Source organism: Rhynchophorus ferrugineus, unplaced genomic scaffold (assembly GCF_030347505.1).
Source record: "Rhynchophorus ferrugineus isolate W39M unplaced genomic scaffold, kcgeb_rfMv2 rfM9, whole genome shotgun sequence".
In the NCBI taxonomy this organism is placed as follows: domain Eukaryota; kingdom Metazoa; phylum Arthropoda; class Insecta; order Coleoptera; family Curculionidae; genus Rhynchophorus; species Rhynchophorus ferrugineus.
This window is the reverse complement of record NW_027472588.1, coordinates 1,011,440-1,026,001: the sequence shown is the minus strand read 5'-3', so window position 1 is coordinate 1,026,001 and position 14,562 is coordinate 1,011,440. Positions and strand designations below refer to the sequence as shown.

The window sequence follows — 14,562 nt, the reverse complement described above, 5'->3', positions numbered from 1 at the left end:
CTAGCAACAAAACATTAAAAAATATCACATAATAATAATACAAAAGCAAAACCACACAATAAGCCCCATGTCTGACACATAAATGACTGATTTCTGAGTGAAATACGTTTCATTATTTTTAAAACGCGTTTAATTGTTTTGCCACGCACCATACGGTCCAGATCTAGTTACCAGTGACTACTGACTATTTGCAGATTTCGAACTAACGCTCCAAAATAAGAGGTTTGTGTTCAATCAAGAAGTGACGGTTGAAATAGAAGTCTAATTTGAAAACAAAAGCAAACAGTTCTAGTTAGAAAAAAGTAAAAAAAAAATTGAAATCTTGGTTAAAAACAGATTAACATAAATAAAAAACGTATACTACTTCCCGATATTGCGGTACGTCTGGCAACACCACCGCGGTCCACCAACATCAGGCATTCCGTAAAAACGCTAATATAAGAACCAGAAATATAAATATTCATACGGATTTTGATTGCTTTAGGTCGAGGAGGGCTGGGGATGGGTCCAAATCCGTCCAAATCGTGACGGATATCTCGGAGGCTCCGTCAACATTATCCCCTTGCAAGGTGATGACTTTTGAAATATTTAATTTTACTTGACCTTTAGGCTTGTTAGAATATAAATTCTAGAGACTTTTTCATCGGGTCTCGCGCAATACTTTTAAGAGTCGGATAAAAAGTGTCAGAATAATGTCGGGTTAGAATACATTGGAAAATTCATGGATTAAAAAAAATCCAAATCGAAAAAAATGTATCCAAAATTTGCATAAACACATTAAACACGTAATAAAAACTCAAATTGTCATTTAAAAAATCAAAAAGTTTCATTTATCAAAATTCCAATTTATTAAAATCCTTAATAATATAATAATACAAAACGAATGTCAATCAAAATTCTAGAAATTCAGAAATCATGGCCTTTATGTTCTTGTTTCACACCGAGCTTAACCGATAGTACCCGAACGAGTGACATCCTAGTCATGTACGTTCAATCGGAAAACAAGTAAAGAAACTTAGCTTGGAATGTGTATAAAAAAACGTAAATAGTGACTATTTTTAATCGTGTTAGATAAAGGGCTAATTTAACGGTTTGTTTGGGGAAAATATTTTAACTATGGCGTAGTTTTTGTATTATTATATTCGAAATCGCAATTAAAGTAGAAATGGTTGACAACCACCGTGACACTTGGTATATTAATTTAGAAAATGTTCAGACTTGTTGACATATCGGGGAAATCGCGTAATAAATATAATTTTATTTAGTGTATAAAATGTTAGGTTAAGAACTAGTTGACAGTCAGTATTATAATTACCTTATATAGTGTAAAAAGTGTTAAAAATCCAATTGATAATTGAGTGGCAATGAAAAAATGTGATAAATAGTTGTAGGTAGTGCAAACAGGTGTTTAGTCGGAAACATGGAAATCTGTTGACAATTAGGATGATAGGCCACGGAATAATTATGTTTTTTTATACAGGTAAGTGGAAACAATCAATTTAATTGATTTTTTAAACCAAACAAATCGATGTATGATCAGGATTTGTACAGGCGTTTTAAAAAATAGCTCATTAACTGAAATAATTTGGCCGGCTTGATCTTTATTAACAATGTTTACAGTCTGGTTATGCTAAACAGAGATAAAACATAATAACAAAACGACCGATAAAGGAAAGTGCGCCTGATGTCTGGTGTTATCTCGTTCATTTTGATAAAAATCAGGGATATTTCGATTGCTTATAAAATGTCTGGGATCTTGGTGAACCAGAAACGAGCGATAGCGACTTTCTTTGTTCTATTTGTTATTGTTCCTTTTCTCTCTACAATGATCGTACGTAAACTTTGTACTTTTTGAAATACGAAATACAACGTTACTTTTAAAGACACAGAGTATTTTTTAGTGATATTAATCTATAGATTCTTGATGTTATCGTTTTCTAGCAAGTTCGCCTTTATCTTATATATTGTTATTGTGTAATACCTCTGGGAATGTTTATTCATTTCGAAGTTACTTTATGTTTATGAACAAAATAAACAGAATTAAGAAAATTGATATCACTATTTAAATGTTTTGCGGAATATTTAACATCTTTATCTACAGAGCTAGCAAAAAAATAAGCGCGTAAAGGCTGTAATAATTTCTTTAGTTTATTTTTTCAAGTTATAAGGATAGACTACTTGGATATTTTTATATTGAACATTATTGGTGATATATGTTAGAATGTTTCGTGTTTCCAAGATATGTATGGGTACATTATTCCCTTTCTTCACTAAATTTTCATTTCCACTTATTTAAAGACAGTTGAAAGATACCTGATGTAGAAGTTGTGTTGAGACTATATAAGAATTATTTTAACAGGGTAAAAAGTGCGTTACATCAGCTAATGTTATATTGATGCATAAAATATTATATATAATTAAAAGTCTTGTTGATATCGTTGGTTTTTTGTCTCGCTCTATATATTAAAGTTTCCCATCATGAGATACCAAGTGCGCCGTCATTCTAGCACGTATAATAACCGGCGGATTCTTGCCCAAACAGTACGTTCAATTTGCAGGTTTATGTTTATTGAATATTGTCGATGAGTGCGCGTAGTTCATCATGGCGATGATACAGTGTAAGTTCAACGACTTGCGCGATATTAAAACTGTCATAAAATCCGTCTTGCTCCAGCAACAATTGGTGAACAATATCGATGAATCCTTGCTGTATACAATCAACGAGGATAAGTGGAAGGACCACTTTGTGAACGCTGGCGAAGAAGCTGTGGAAGATAATATAAAATATATGCGGAAATCGCTGGGAAATATCGTAAAATCAGGGGATGGCCTCGTTATAAGTCATTATAACAAGGGGTTCCTAGTACCAGTCGAATACGACGCACTCTTTGTTATTTTCTCGAGCTCCAGTGAGGCTTTTCGTCAGAAACATTACCGCCAATTACTGGAGCTTATATTCCGTTGTCTGACTGAAAAATATCCAGTCGATAAAGTTAGTTTTGAAAATCGCGTGAAGGTGTTGATCCCCATTGTCAAGTGCGACGTCATCGACCACCCTACCACGGAGAACTCGGAGATCCTTAAGAACCTCAACATGTTTCTGCGTTATCCGAGGATCAATCAAGAGGATATCTATGAAATAGTCACCAACAAACTCGGTTCAGATCAATTCGACCTGACTTCCTATCAGTTGACGCCGTTAGTGATAAAGAACGGTCATCTGGGTGACTATTACACCATCACCATTGACGTGACGGTAGAAGCACAGCCCGAAACGTTGGATTTCTTCGCGAAATTCGTCACAGGTCGCACTGAAAACGTAAAAAAACTCGTAGAGAACGGTCCGTCAAAGAAAGAAGAGTTCTTCTACGTCCAGTATCTGTCGGCTTTGCGGGAATACGGTCTAGAGAAGCTTCAAAACTTCGCCGCTCGGTGCTATTTCTCCAGGCAAAACGACCTGTTAGTACTGGACAACCTCGCCAGTAAGGGGTTCAAAGGGTATCCGCCACATACCAGCTTAGGAGTAGATGCTGTTACTATAGGCCTGAAGAGGTTAGCAAGTTTCCATGCCTCTTCTTTGATTCTAGAAGATATCTTATCAAAAAAGAACGGAACTGCCATCACACTGAATCAAATATACGGTGAATATTTTGAGGAAATCTTGTTCACTAATTGTGCCGAGGGTCTCACCAAAACTCTTATAAAGTTGGCACTGGAAACTATGCTCTACATCTTGGAGAAATTTCCAGAAACTTACGGAAGCTTCACGTTAGATCAACTTCAAGAGAAAATCAATGTCGGTTGGAATCTGAGCTTCCAGAAAGTAAAAGAATTCAAGGTGTACACCAACGTGATTTGTCATGGAGATATGCATGTATCCAACATACTGGTGAAGTCCACTGACGGTAAGTGCGAAGATATCAAGCTGGTGGACTTCCAGTTATTGCGCTATTGCCCCCTATCCCAAGACCTAGTGCTATTCATCGTACAGAACACCAACAAAGCAACACGAGACCAATACTTCTCCACCTTCCTGGATCAGTACTACAAGGAACTCACCCAAAATTTAACGGACTATGGTTTAGATCCAGAGAAAGTGATACCGAGGAACAACTTCCTGGACAGCGTGAACTATATGAAATCACAAGGAGTGTTCCACGCCTTGTACTACTCCCCAATACTTTTACTGGGCCCGGAAATAAGGACAGACATTTTCTTCAAGGATCAAAAGTTATATAAATATTATTTGTATGAAAATAGAAGAGCGCTAATAGACCTAGCCATTCAGGATGTGGCTTATAGATCAAGATTGAAGGGTCTTGTTGAAGATTTCGTTGAATTGTGTGAGAAAGGCGATTTTTAGTGATTGTTTAGTGTCTTCCTCTTACATATTTATTATGAGTCAGATTAAGTAGAGAATATATATTGTTAGCGATCCATAACTGGACTACTGCCTGGTACCGCCTACTCCCTGGAACGTACCTTCCTCGGTACCATCTCATACAATTCACATCTCTCTTATAATAATAATAGTCCTCTTCTTATTTACGTGTTTATTGTATTATTGATTGTCTTACTTAAAATATGTTATTATCCTCGATCATATTTTTGTTATTTCAAAAATTATCATAATATACGTCTTAAACACGCTCGAGAATTTTATTTTCCGATCTAAATATCTAACAATATATTTTTCTACATTTTATAGTGAAGAATTATGTGTTTTATATGAAGTTAATTAAAATAATAATTTACTACTTTAGTAACTTTGTAAAATTTAAGTTTTGTAGTGCTTTGTATAACGAATTTGTAAATAATATATTTTAATTTTATATAAAATAAAATATAAAAAGTTTATATGCGATAAAAATAAAAATTTATTGTTTAAAAATATCTTTTTTTTCAATATCGTAGAAGGTACTGGCTGTAAAATCAATGTAAAATTTGTTATATCTGCATTTTTATCAAACTACGGCTATTCGAAAGGACATGACAGCAAGGAACCTTGAAAATGATAGAAAATCTCCAATTTTCACGACTCGGATAAAGATGAAACTGTCAGAATACATGTATTTTATGGTGAAATAAACGAAAATCCACATTAATTTGCTCTCGAGTTTACATATTTTAAGATATATAACATAAACGGAAATTCGCCTATTTTTTGAAAATACACGTTTCCTTATATAACTTAAAAACTAAAGCTTGTACAAAAATCTGTATAGGTCCATTCGATTCAGCATAAAATTCTTTATAAACTCTGCAATTTTCATTAAACTGCAACTATTGTAACGCAAATGAGAGCAAAAACGTTGAAAACGGCAGAAAATCGCACATTTTCACGACTATATATATGGAAAATATGCAGAAAATGTTCACGTCTCAGATAAAGATGAAACTCTCAAAACACATATATTTTTAGGTGAAATAAGCGAAAATCCACATTAAATTACTCCAGAGTTTATATTTTTTAAGATATGTGACATCAACGGAAATTAGCCTATTTTTTGAAAATACACTTTTCCTTATATAACTTAAAAACTAAAGCTTGTACAAAAATCTGTATAGGTCCATTCGATTCAGCATAAAATTCTTTATAAACTCTGCAATTTTCATTAAACTGCAACTATTGTAACGCAAATGAGAGCAAAAACGTTGAAAACGGCAGAAAATCGCACATTTTCACGACTATATATATGGAAAATATGCAGAAAATGTTCACGTCTCAGATAAAGATGAAACTCTCAAAACACATATATTTTTAGGTGAAATAAGCGAAAATCCACATTAAATTACTCCAGAGTTTATATTTTTTAAGATATGTGACTTCAATGGAAATTCGCCTATTTTTTGAAAATACACTTTTCCTTATATAACTTAAAAACTAAAGCTTGTACAAAAATCTGTATAGGTCCATTCGATTCAGCATAAAATTCTTTATAAACTCTGCAATTTTCATTAAACTGCAACTATTGTAACGCAAATGAGAGCAAAAACGTTGAAAACGGCAGAAAATCGCACATTTTCACGACTATATATATGGAAAATATGCAGAAAATGTTCACGTCTCAGATAAAGATGAAACTCTCAAAACACATGTATTTTGGGGTGAAATAAGCGAAAATCCACATTAAATTACTCCAGAGTTTATATTTTTTAAGATATGTGACATCAACGGAAATTAGCCTATTTTTTGAAAATACACTTTTCCTTATATAACTTGAAAACTAAAGCTTGTACAAAAATCTGTATAGGTCCATTCGATTCAGCATAAAATTCTTTATAATCCCTGCAATTTTCATTAAATTGCAACTATTGTAACGGAAATGAGAGCAAAAACCTTGAAAATTGCAGAAATTCGCACATTTTCACGACTATATATATGGAAAATATGCAGAAAATGTTCACGTCTCAGATAAAGATGAAACTCTCAAAACACATGTATTTTGGGGTGAAATAAGCGAAAATCCACATTAAATTACTCCAGAGTTTATATTTTTTAAGATATGTGACATCAACGGAAATTAGCCTATTTTTTGAAAATACACTTTTCCTTATATAACTTAAAAACTAAAGCTTGTACAAAAATCTATATAGGTCCATTCAACTCAGCATAAAATTCTTTATAATCCCTGTAATTTTCATTAAACTGCAACTATTGTAACGGAAATGAGAGCAAAAACCTTGAAAATTGCAGAAATTCGCACATTTTCACGACTATATATATGGAAAATATGCAGAAAATGTTCACGTCTCAGATAAAGATGAAACTCTCAAAACACATGTATTTTGGGGTGAAATAAGCGAAAATCCACATTAAATTACTCCAGAGTTTATATTTTTTAAGATATGTGACATCAACGGAAATTAGCCTATTTTTTGAAAATACACTTTTCCTTATATAACTTAAAAACTAAAGCTTGTACAAAAATCTGTGTAGGTCCATTCGATTCAGCATAAAATTCTTTATAATCCCTGCAATTTTCATTAAACTGCAACTATTGTAACAGAAATGAGAGCAAAAACCTTGAAAATTGCAGAAATTCGCACATTTTCACGACTATATATATGGAAAATATGCAGAAAATGTTCACGTCTCAGATAAAGATGAAACTCTCAAAACACATGTATTTTGGGGTGAAATAAGCGAAAATCCACATTAAATTACTCCAGAGTTTATATTTTTTAAGATATGTGACATCAACGGAAATTAGCCTATTTTTTGAAAATACACTTTTCCTTATATAACTTAAAAACTAAAGCTTGTACAAAAATCTGTATAGGTCCATTCGATTCAGCATAAAATTCTTTATAATCCCTGCAATTTTCATTAAATTGCAACTATTGTAACGGAAATAACAGCAAAAACTTTGAAAATGGCAGAAAATCGCACATTTTCACGACTATATATATGGAAAATATGCAGAAAATGTTCACGTCTCAGATAAAGATGAAACTCTCAAAACACATGTATTTTGGGGTGAAATAAGCGAAAATCCACATTAAATTACTCCAGAGTTTATATTTTTTAAGATATGTGACTTCAATGGAAATTCGCCTATTTTTTGAAAATACACTTTTCCTTATATAACTTAAAAACTAAAGCTTGTACAAAAATCTGTGTAGGTCCATTCGATTCAGCATAAAATTCTTTATAATCCCTGCAATTTTCATTAAATTGCAACTATTGTAACGGAAATAACAGCAAAAACTTTGAAAATGGCAGAAAATCGCAAATTTTCACGACTATATATATGGAAAATATGCAGAAAATGTTCACGTCTCAGATAAAGATGAAACTCTCAAAACACATGTATTTTGGGGTGAAATAAGCGAAAATCCACATTAAATTACTCCAGAGTTTATATTTTTTAAGATATGTGACTTCAATGGAAATTCGCCTATTTTTTGAAAATACACTTTTCCTTATATAACTTAAAAACTAAAGCTTGTACAAAAATCTGTGTAGGTCCATTCGATTCAGCATAAAATTCTTTATAATCCCTGCAATTTTCATTAAATTGCAACTATTGTAACGGAAATAACAGCAAAAACTTTGAAAATAGCAGAAAATCGCACATTTTCACGACTATATATATGGAAAATATGCAGAAAATGTTCACGTCTCAGATAAAGATGAAACTCTCAAAACACATGTATTTTGGGGTGAAATAAGCGAAAATCCACATTAAATTACTCCAGAGTTTATATTTTTTAAGATATGTGACTTCAATGGAAATTCGCCTATTTTTTGAAAATACACTTTTCCTTATATAACTTAAAAACTAAAGCTTGTACAAAAATCTGTGTAGGTCCATTCGATTCAGCATAAAATTCTTTATAATCCCTGCAATTTTCATTAAATTGCAACTATTGTAACGGAAATAACAGCAAAAACTTTGAAAATGGCAGAAAATCGCACATTTTCACGACTATATATATGGAAAATATGCAGAAAATGTTCACGTCTCAGATAAAGATGAAACTCTCAAAACACATGTATTTTGGGGTGAAATAAGCGAAAATCCACATTAAATTACTCCAGAGTTTATATTATTTAAGATATGTGACTTCAATGGAAATTCGCCTATTTTTTGAAAATACACTTTTCCTTATATAACTTAAAAACTAAAGCTTGTACAAAAATCTATATAGGTCCATTCAACTCAGCATAAAATTCTTTATAATCCCTGTAATTTTCATTAAACTGCAACTATTGTAACGGAAATGAGAGCAAAAACCTTGAAAATTGCAGAAATTCGCACATTTTCACGACTATATATATGGAAAATATGCAGAAAATGTTCACGTCTCAGATAAAGATGAAACTCTCAAAACACATGTATTTTGGGGTGAAATAAGCGAAAATCCACATTAAATTACTCCAGAGTTTATATTTTTTAAGATATGTGACTTCAATGGAAATTCGCCTATTTTTTGAAAATACACTTTTCCTTATATAACTTGAAAACTAAAGCTTGTACAAAAATCTGTGTAGGTCCATTCGATTCAGCATAAAATTCTTTATAATCCCTGCAATTTTCATTAAATTGCAACTATTGTAACGGAAATAACAGCAAAAACTTTGAAAATGGCAGAAAATCGCACATTTTCACGACTATATATATGGAAAATATGCAGAAAATGTTCACGTCTCAGATAAAGATGAAACTCTCAAAACACATGTATTTTGGGGTGAAATAAGCGAAAATCCACATTAAATTACTCCAGAGTTTATATTTTTTAAGATATGTGACATCAACGGAAATTAGCCTATTTTTTGAAAATACACTTTTCCTTATATAACTTAAAAACTAAAGCTTGTACAAAAATCTATATAGGTCCATTCAACTCAGCATAAAATTCTTTATAATCCCTGCAATTTTCATTAAATTGCAACTATTGTAACGGAAATAACAGCAAAAACTTTGAAAATGGCAGAAAATCGCACATTTTCACGACTATATATATGGAAAATATGCAGAAAATGTTCACGTCTCAGATAAAGATGAAACTCTCAAAACACATGTATTTTGGGGTGAAATAAGCGAAAATCCACATTAAATTACTCCAGAGTTTATATTTTTTAAGATATGTGACTTCAATGGAAATTCGCCTATTTTTTGAAAATACACTTTTCCTTATATAACTTAAAAACTAAAGCTTGTACAAAAATCTATATAGGTCCATTCAACTCAGCATAAAATTCTTTATAATCCCTGTAATTTTCATTAAACTGCAACTATTGTAACGGAAATGAGAGCAAAAACCTTGAAAATTGCAGAAATTCGCACATTTTCACGACTATATATATGGAAAATATGCAGAAAATGTTCACGTCTCAGATAAAGATGAAACTCTCAAAACACATGTATTTTGGGGTGAAATAAGCGAAAATCCACATTAAATTACTCCAGAGTTTATATTTTTTAAGATATGCGACATCAACGGAAATTAGCCCATTTTTTGAAAATACACTTTTCCTTATATAACTTAAAAACTAAAGCTTGTACAAAAATCTGTGTAGGTCCATTCGATTCAGCATAAAATTCTTTATAATCCCTGCAATTTTCATTAAATTGCAACTATTGTAACGGAAATAACAGCAAGAACTTTGAAAATGGCAGAAAATCGCAAATTTTCACGACTATATATATGGAAAATATGCAGAAAATGTTCACGTCTCAGATAAAGATGAAACTCTCAAAACACATGTATTTTGGGGTGAAATAAGCGAAAATCCACATTAAATTACTCCAGAGTTTATATTTTTTAAGATATGTGACTTCAATGGAAATTCGCCTATTTTTTGAAAATACACTTTTCCTTATATAACTTAAAAACTAAAGCTTGTACAAAAATCTGTGTAGGTCCATTCGATTCAGCATAAAATTCTTTATAATCCCTGCAATTTTCATTAAATTGCAACTATTGTAACGGAAATAACAGCAAAAACTTTGAAAATGGCAGAAAATCGCACATTTTCACGACTATATGTATGGAAAATATGCAGAAAATGTTCACGTCTCAGATAAAGATGAAACTCTCAAAACACATCTATTTTGGGGTGAAATAAGCGAAAATCCACATTAAATTACTCCAGAGTTTATATTTTTTAAGATATGTGACTTCAATGGAAATTCGCCTATTTTTTGAAAATACACTTTTCCTTATATAACTTAAAAACTAAAGCTTGTACAAAAATCTGTGTAGGTCCATTCGATTCAGCATAAAATTCTTTATAATCCCTGCAATTTTCATTAAATTGCAACTATTGTAACGGAAATAACAGCAAAAACTTTGAAAATGGCAGAAAATCGCACATTTTCACGACTATATGTATGGAAAATATGCAGAAAATGTTCACGTCTCAGATAAAGATGAAACTCTCAAAACACATGTATTTTGGGGTGAAATAAGCGAAAATCCACATTAAATTACTCCAGAGTTTATATTTTTTAAGATATGTGACTTCAATGGAAATTCGCCTATTTTTTGAAAATACACTTTTCCTTATATAACTTGAAAACTAAAGCTTGTACAAAAATCTGTATAGGTCCATTCGATTGAGCATAAAATTCTTTATAATCCCTGCAATTTTCATTAAACTGCAACTATTGTAACGCAAATGACAGCAAAAACTTTGAAAATGGCAGAAAATCGCACATTTTCACGACTATATATATGGAAAATATGCAGAAAATGTTCACGTCTCAGATAAAGATGAAACTCTCAAAACACATGTATTTTGGGGTGAAATAAGCGAAAATCCACATTAAATTACTCCAGAGTTTATATTTTTTAAGATATGTGACATCAACGGAAATTAGCCTATTTTTTGAAAATACACTTTTCCTTATATAACTTAAAAACTAAAGCTTGTACAAAAATCTATATAGGTCCATTCAACTCAGCATAAAATTCTTTATAATCCCTGTAATTTTCATTAAACTGCAACTATTGTAACGGAAATGAGAGCAAAAGCCTTGAAAATTGCAGAAATTCGCACATTTTCACGACTATATATATGGAAAATATGCAGAAAATGTTCACGTCTCAGATAAAGATGAAACTCTCAAAACACATGTATTTTGGGGTGAAATAAGCGAAAATCCACATTAAATTACTCCAGAGTTTATATTTTTTAAGATATGTGACATCAACGGAACTTCGCCTATTTTTTGAAAATACTCTTTTCAAGCAAGCACTACTAAATCAGTATACCAGATATATTATTTTTTAAATTTCAAACCACACTAAATAAAAAGAATAATTTTAATTCAATCTAAAATACCAATATTAATGCCAATCCATTATAAAAATAAATGTAAACTTCACGTATGCCAAGTAATAAAATAAATTATTAACGAATCTATAGCCTAGATGTGTAGCCCAAAAAAAGGTCATCTGTTCAATGACCTCTCCTTCTTTTGCCCTGTGTAATTTCCTGCACAGCAAATAGACCTGATACATCACCTCAACAACGTTCAGAAAAGTATCGGTTTTATTTTTAACCAAAAATCTTATCTATAATTTCCGGACTTTTTTTTTGGTCGTCCTGTATACACTCATCCCATCCTAAAGTACAAGTGTGTCGTCTGTCGTATATATAGCAGCCTTTCAATTTTTTTCTCTGAATAGTTAATTCGCGCTGGCCTCAAGGTTACTGAAGATCCGTTTTAATTCAGCTATACATCAGATAATCGCCAAATATTGTTAGAAGCAGTCATTCGTCGCTCTCACCTGTTGGATAATCGGTGCGTGAGTGTGCGATAATGTCTCAGTGCAGTTTCAACGACTTGTTCCATGTAAAAAGTGCGATAAAATCTCTCTTGCTCGAGCAACAGTTGCAAGACAAAGCCGATGGATTCTTGCTTTACGTTATCGACGAGAATAAGTGGAAGAACCACTTCACCGAGTTTGATGAAGAAGCTTTACAGGAGAACGTGAAGCAGCTGCAGGAATCACTCGGAGACATCTTGGACTCAGGCGATGGCCTAGTCGTAAGCCAGTACCAGAAGGACGTTTTAGTACCGGCTGAGTATGACGCTCTGTTTATCTTGTTCTCGAGCACCAACGAAACGTTTCGTCAGAAACACTACCGCCAATTACTGGAGCATATCTTCCAGTGTTTGGCCGAGAAATATCCCGTGGACAAAGTTAGTTTTGAAAATCGCGTGAAGCTGTTGATCCCCATTGTCAAGTGCGACGTCATCGACCACCCTACCACGGAGAACTCGGAGATCCTTAAGAACCTCAACATGTTCCTCCAGTATCCGAGAATCAACCAAGAGGATATCTACGAGATAGTCACCAGCAAACTCGGGTCAGACCGATTCAGCCTGACTTCCTATCAACTCACACCTTTGGTGGTGAAAAACGGACATCTCGGCGACTATTACACCATCACCATTGACGTGGCGGTAGAAGCACGATCGCAAACATTGAATTTCTTTGCAAAATTCGTCACGGCACGTACGGAGAGTCTCAAGAAAGTCGTAGAGAGCGGCCCGTCGAAGAAAGAAGAGTTCTTCTACATCCAGTATCTGTCGGTGTTGAGGGAATACGGTCTGGAAAATCTCCAAAATTTTGTCGCTCAGTGTTACTTCTCCAGACAAAACGATGTGTTGGTGCTAGATAACCTCACCGAGATGGGATTCGAGGGGTATCCTCCAAACACCAGCCTAGGAATAGACGTTATCCTCACGGGACTGAAGAAAATAGCGGCTTTCCATGCTTCCTCGCTGATCCTGGAAGATATTTTAACCAAGAAAAACGGAACTACCACGACACTAAGCCAGGTATACGGTGAATATCTTGAGGAGGTGTTATTCACTCATCATTCTGAAGGTTTGACGAGAATTAGTTTGAAAATAGCATTGGAAACTATGCTTTATGTCCTGGAGAAGTTCCCGGAGGTTTACGGAGAGTTCACACTAGAACAGCTTCAGAAAAAAATGAAATTTGGTTGGAATCTGATCTTCGAGAAGACAAAGGAGTCCAAAGTGTACACCAATGTGATTTGTCATGGAGACATGCACGTATCCAACATACTGGTAAAGTCCACTGATGGTCACTGCGAAGATATCAAGCTGGTGGACTTCCAAATATTGCGCTACTGCCCTCTAACCCAAGATCTGGTTTTCTTCATCGTCCAGAACACCAACAAAGCAACACGAGACCAATACTTCTCCACATTCCTGGACCAGTACTACACGGAGCTCACCCAACACTTAAGGGGTCATGGTATAAATCCAGACAAAGTGATACCGAAGGACAATCTCCTAGAGAGCGTGAACTATATGAAATCAGAGGCAGTGTTACAGGCCTTGTACTACTCTCCAGTATTGTTGATCAGTCCAGAAATGAGGAGGGACATTCTATTTAAAGACCAGAAAAAGGCTCAATACTACATGTATGAAAATAGAAGAGCTCTAATTGACCTGGCTCTTGAAGATGGAGTTTATAAATCAAGGTTAAAGAGTCTTATCGAAGATTTCGTTGAATTATGTGAAAAGGGTGATTTCGACTGATTATATAAGGAAGACTAATATAACGTGTCGTACATATTTATTGTTTATTTATAGTATGCTAAGTATTTTTGCATCAATCTACTTAAAACAGACATTTATTTTCATAATATATTTATAAAATAAACTAATTTAAACTTAATTAAATATCACTGTAGTCAGAAATAACAATTATCTATGTTATAAAAATCATTCAATCATTTTTTTCTTTTGATTATTATGAGATTGTAATTTTGTAGTGTGAAATTTAAATGTATAAAAATACATATTTTTCCTTATGATTTTGTGCTAACTATACATATTTTTTCAAGATATTAATAAATAAATACCAATATTACGGAAGCTGCTAATTAAAACGTATTAATCTCAATAACAAACCGTTTATGATAAATTAGTATAACCATACATTTGAGAATATTTCCCCACCAATGTAATATTTGATAATACAGCATGACTTTGTTTTATTTCATTCGAAATGCTACATCAATTATTTCCTAATTAAAGGTATATATTACAAAAACGTTTTTGTTTA

General features: G+C 32.9%; 3 protein-coding genes and 1 long non-coding RNA gene across 6 annotated transcripts in view; 3 read left to right on the top strand and 1 right to left on the bottom strand.

Moving 5' to 3' along the window:
* The window catches only part of LOC143202419 (adenylyl cyclase 78C), a 128,032-nt gene that overhangs the window by 13,185 nt on the left and 100,285 nt on the right, over nucleotides 1-14,562 (bottom strand). The window lies entirely within an intron of this gene.
* Nucleotides 1,344-14,562, top strand: part of LOC143202455 (uncharacterized) — a 110,844-nt gene continuing 97,625 nt past the window's right edge. For 2 of the 3 annotated variants that reach the window (XR_013007165.1, XR_013007166.1), the window contains exon 1: nucleotides 1,344-1,480. This is a non-coding gene — a long non-coding RNA (uncharacterized LOC143202455). The remainder of the gene's footprint in view (nucleotides 1,481-14,562) is intronic. The other variant, XR_013007164.1, reaches the window with a different exon arrangement.
* LOC143202429 (uncharacterized) lies at nucleotides 2,514-4,891 on the top strand. Its single transcript, XM_076413965.1, has one exon. It carries the CDS (start codon nucleotides 2,603-2,605, stop codon nucleotides 4,361-4,363), a length of 1,761 nt encoding a protein of 586 aa, XP_076270080.1. The 5' UTR covers nucleotides 2,514-2,602; the 3' UTR covers nucleotides 4,364-4,891.
* On the top strand, nucleotides 12,149-14,305 carry LOC143202431 (uncharacterized). The gene has a single exon (XM_076413967.1). It carries the CDS (start codon nucleotides 12,276-12,278, stop codon nucleotides 14,031-14,033), a length of 1,758 nt encoding a protein of 585 aa, XP_076270082.1. The 5' UTR covers nucleotides 12,149-12,275; the 3' UTR covers nucleotides 14,034-14,305.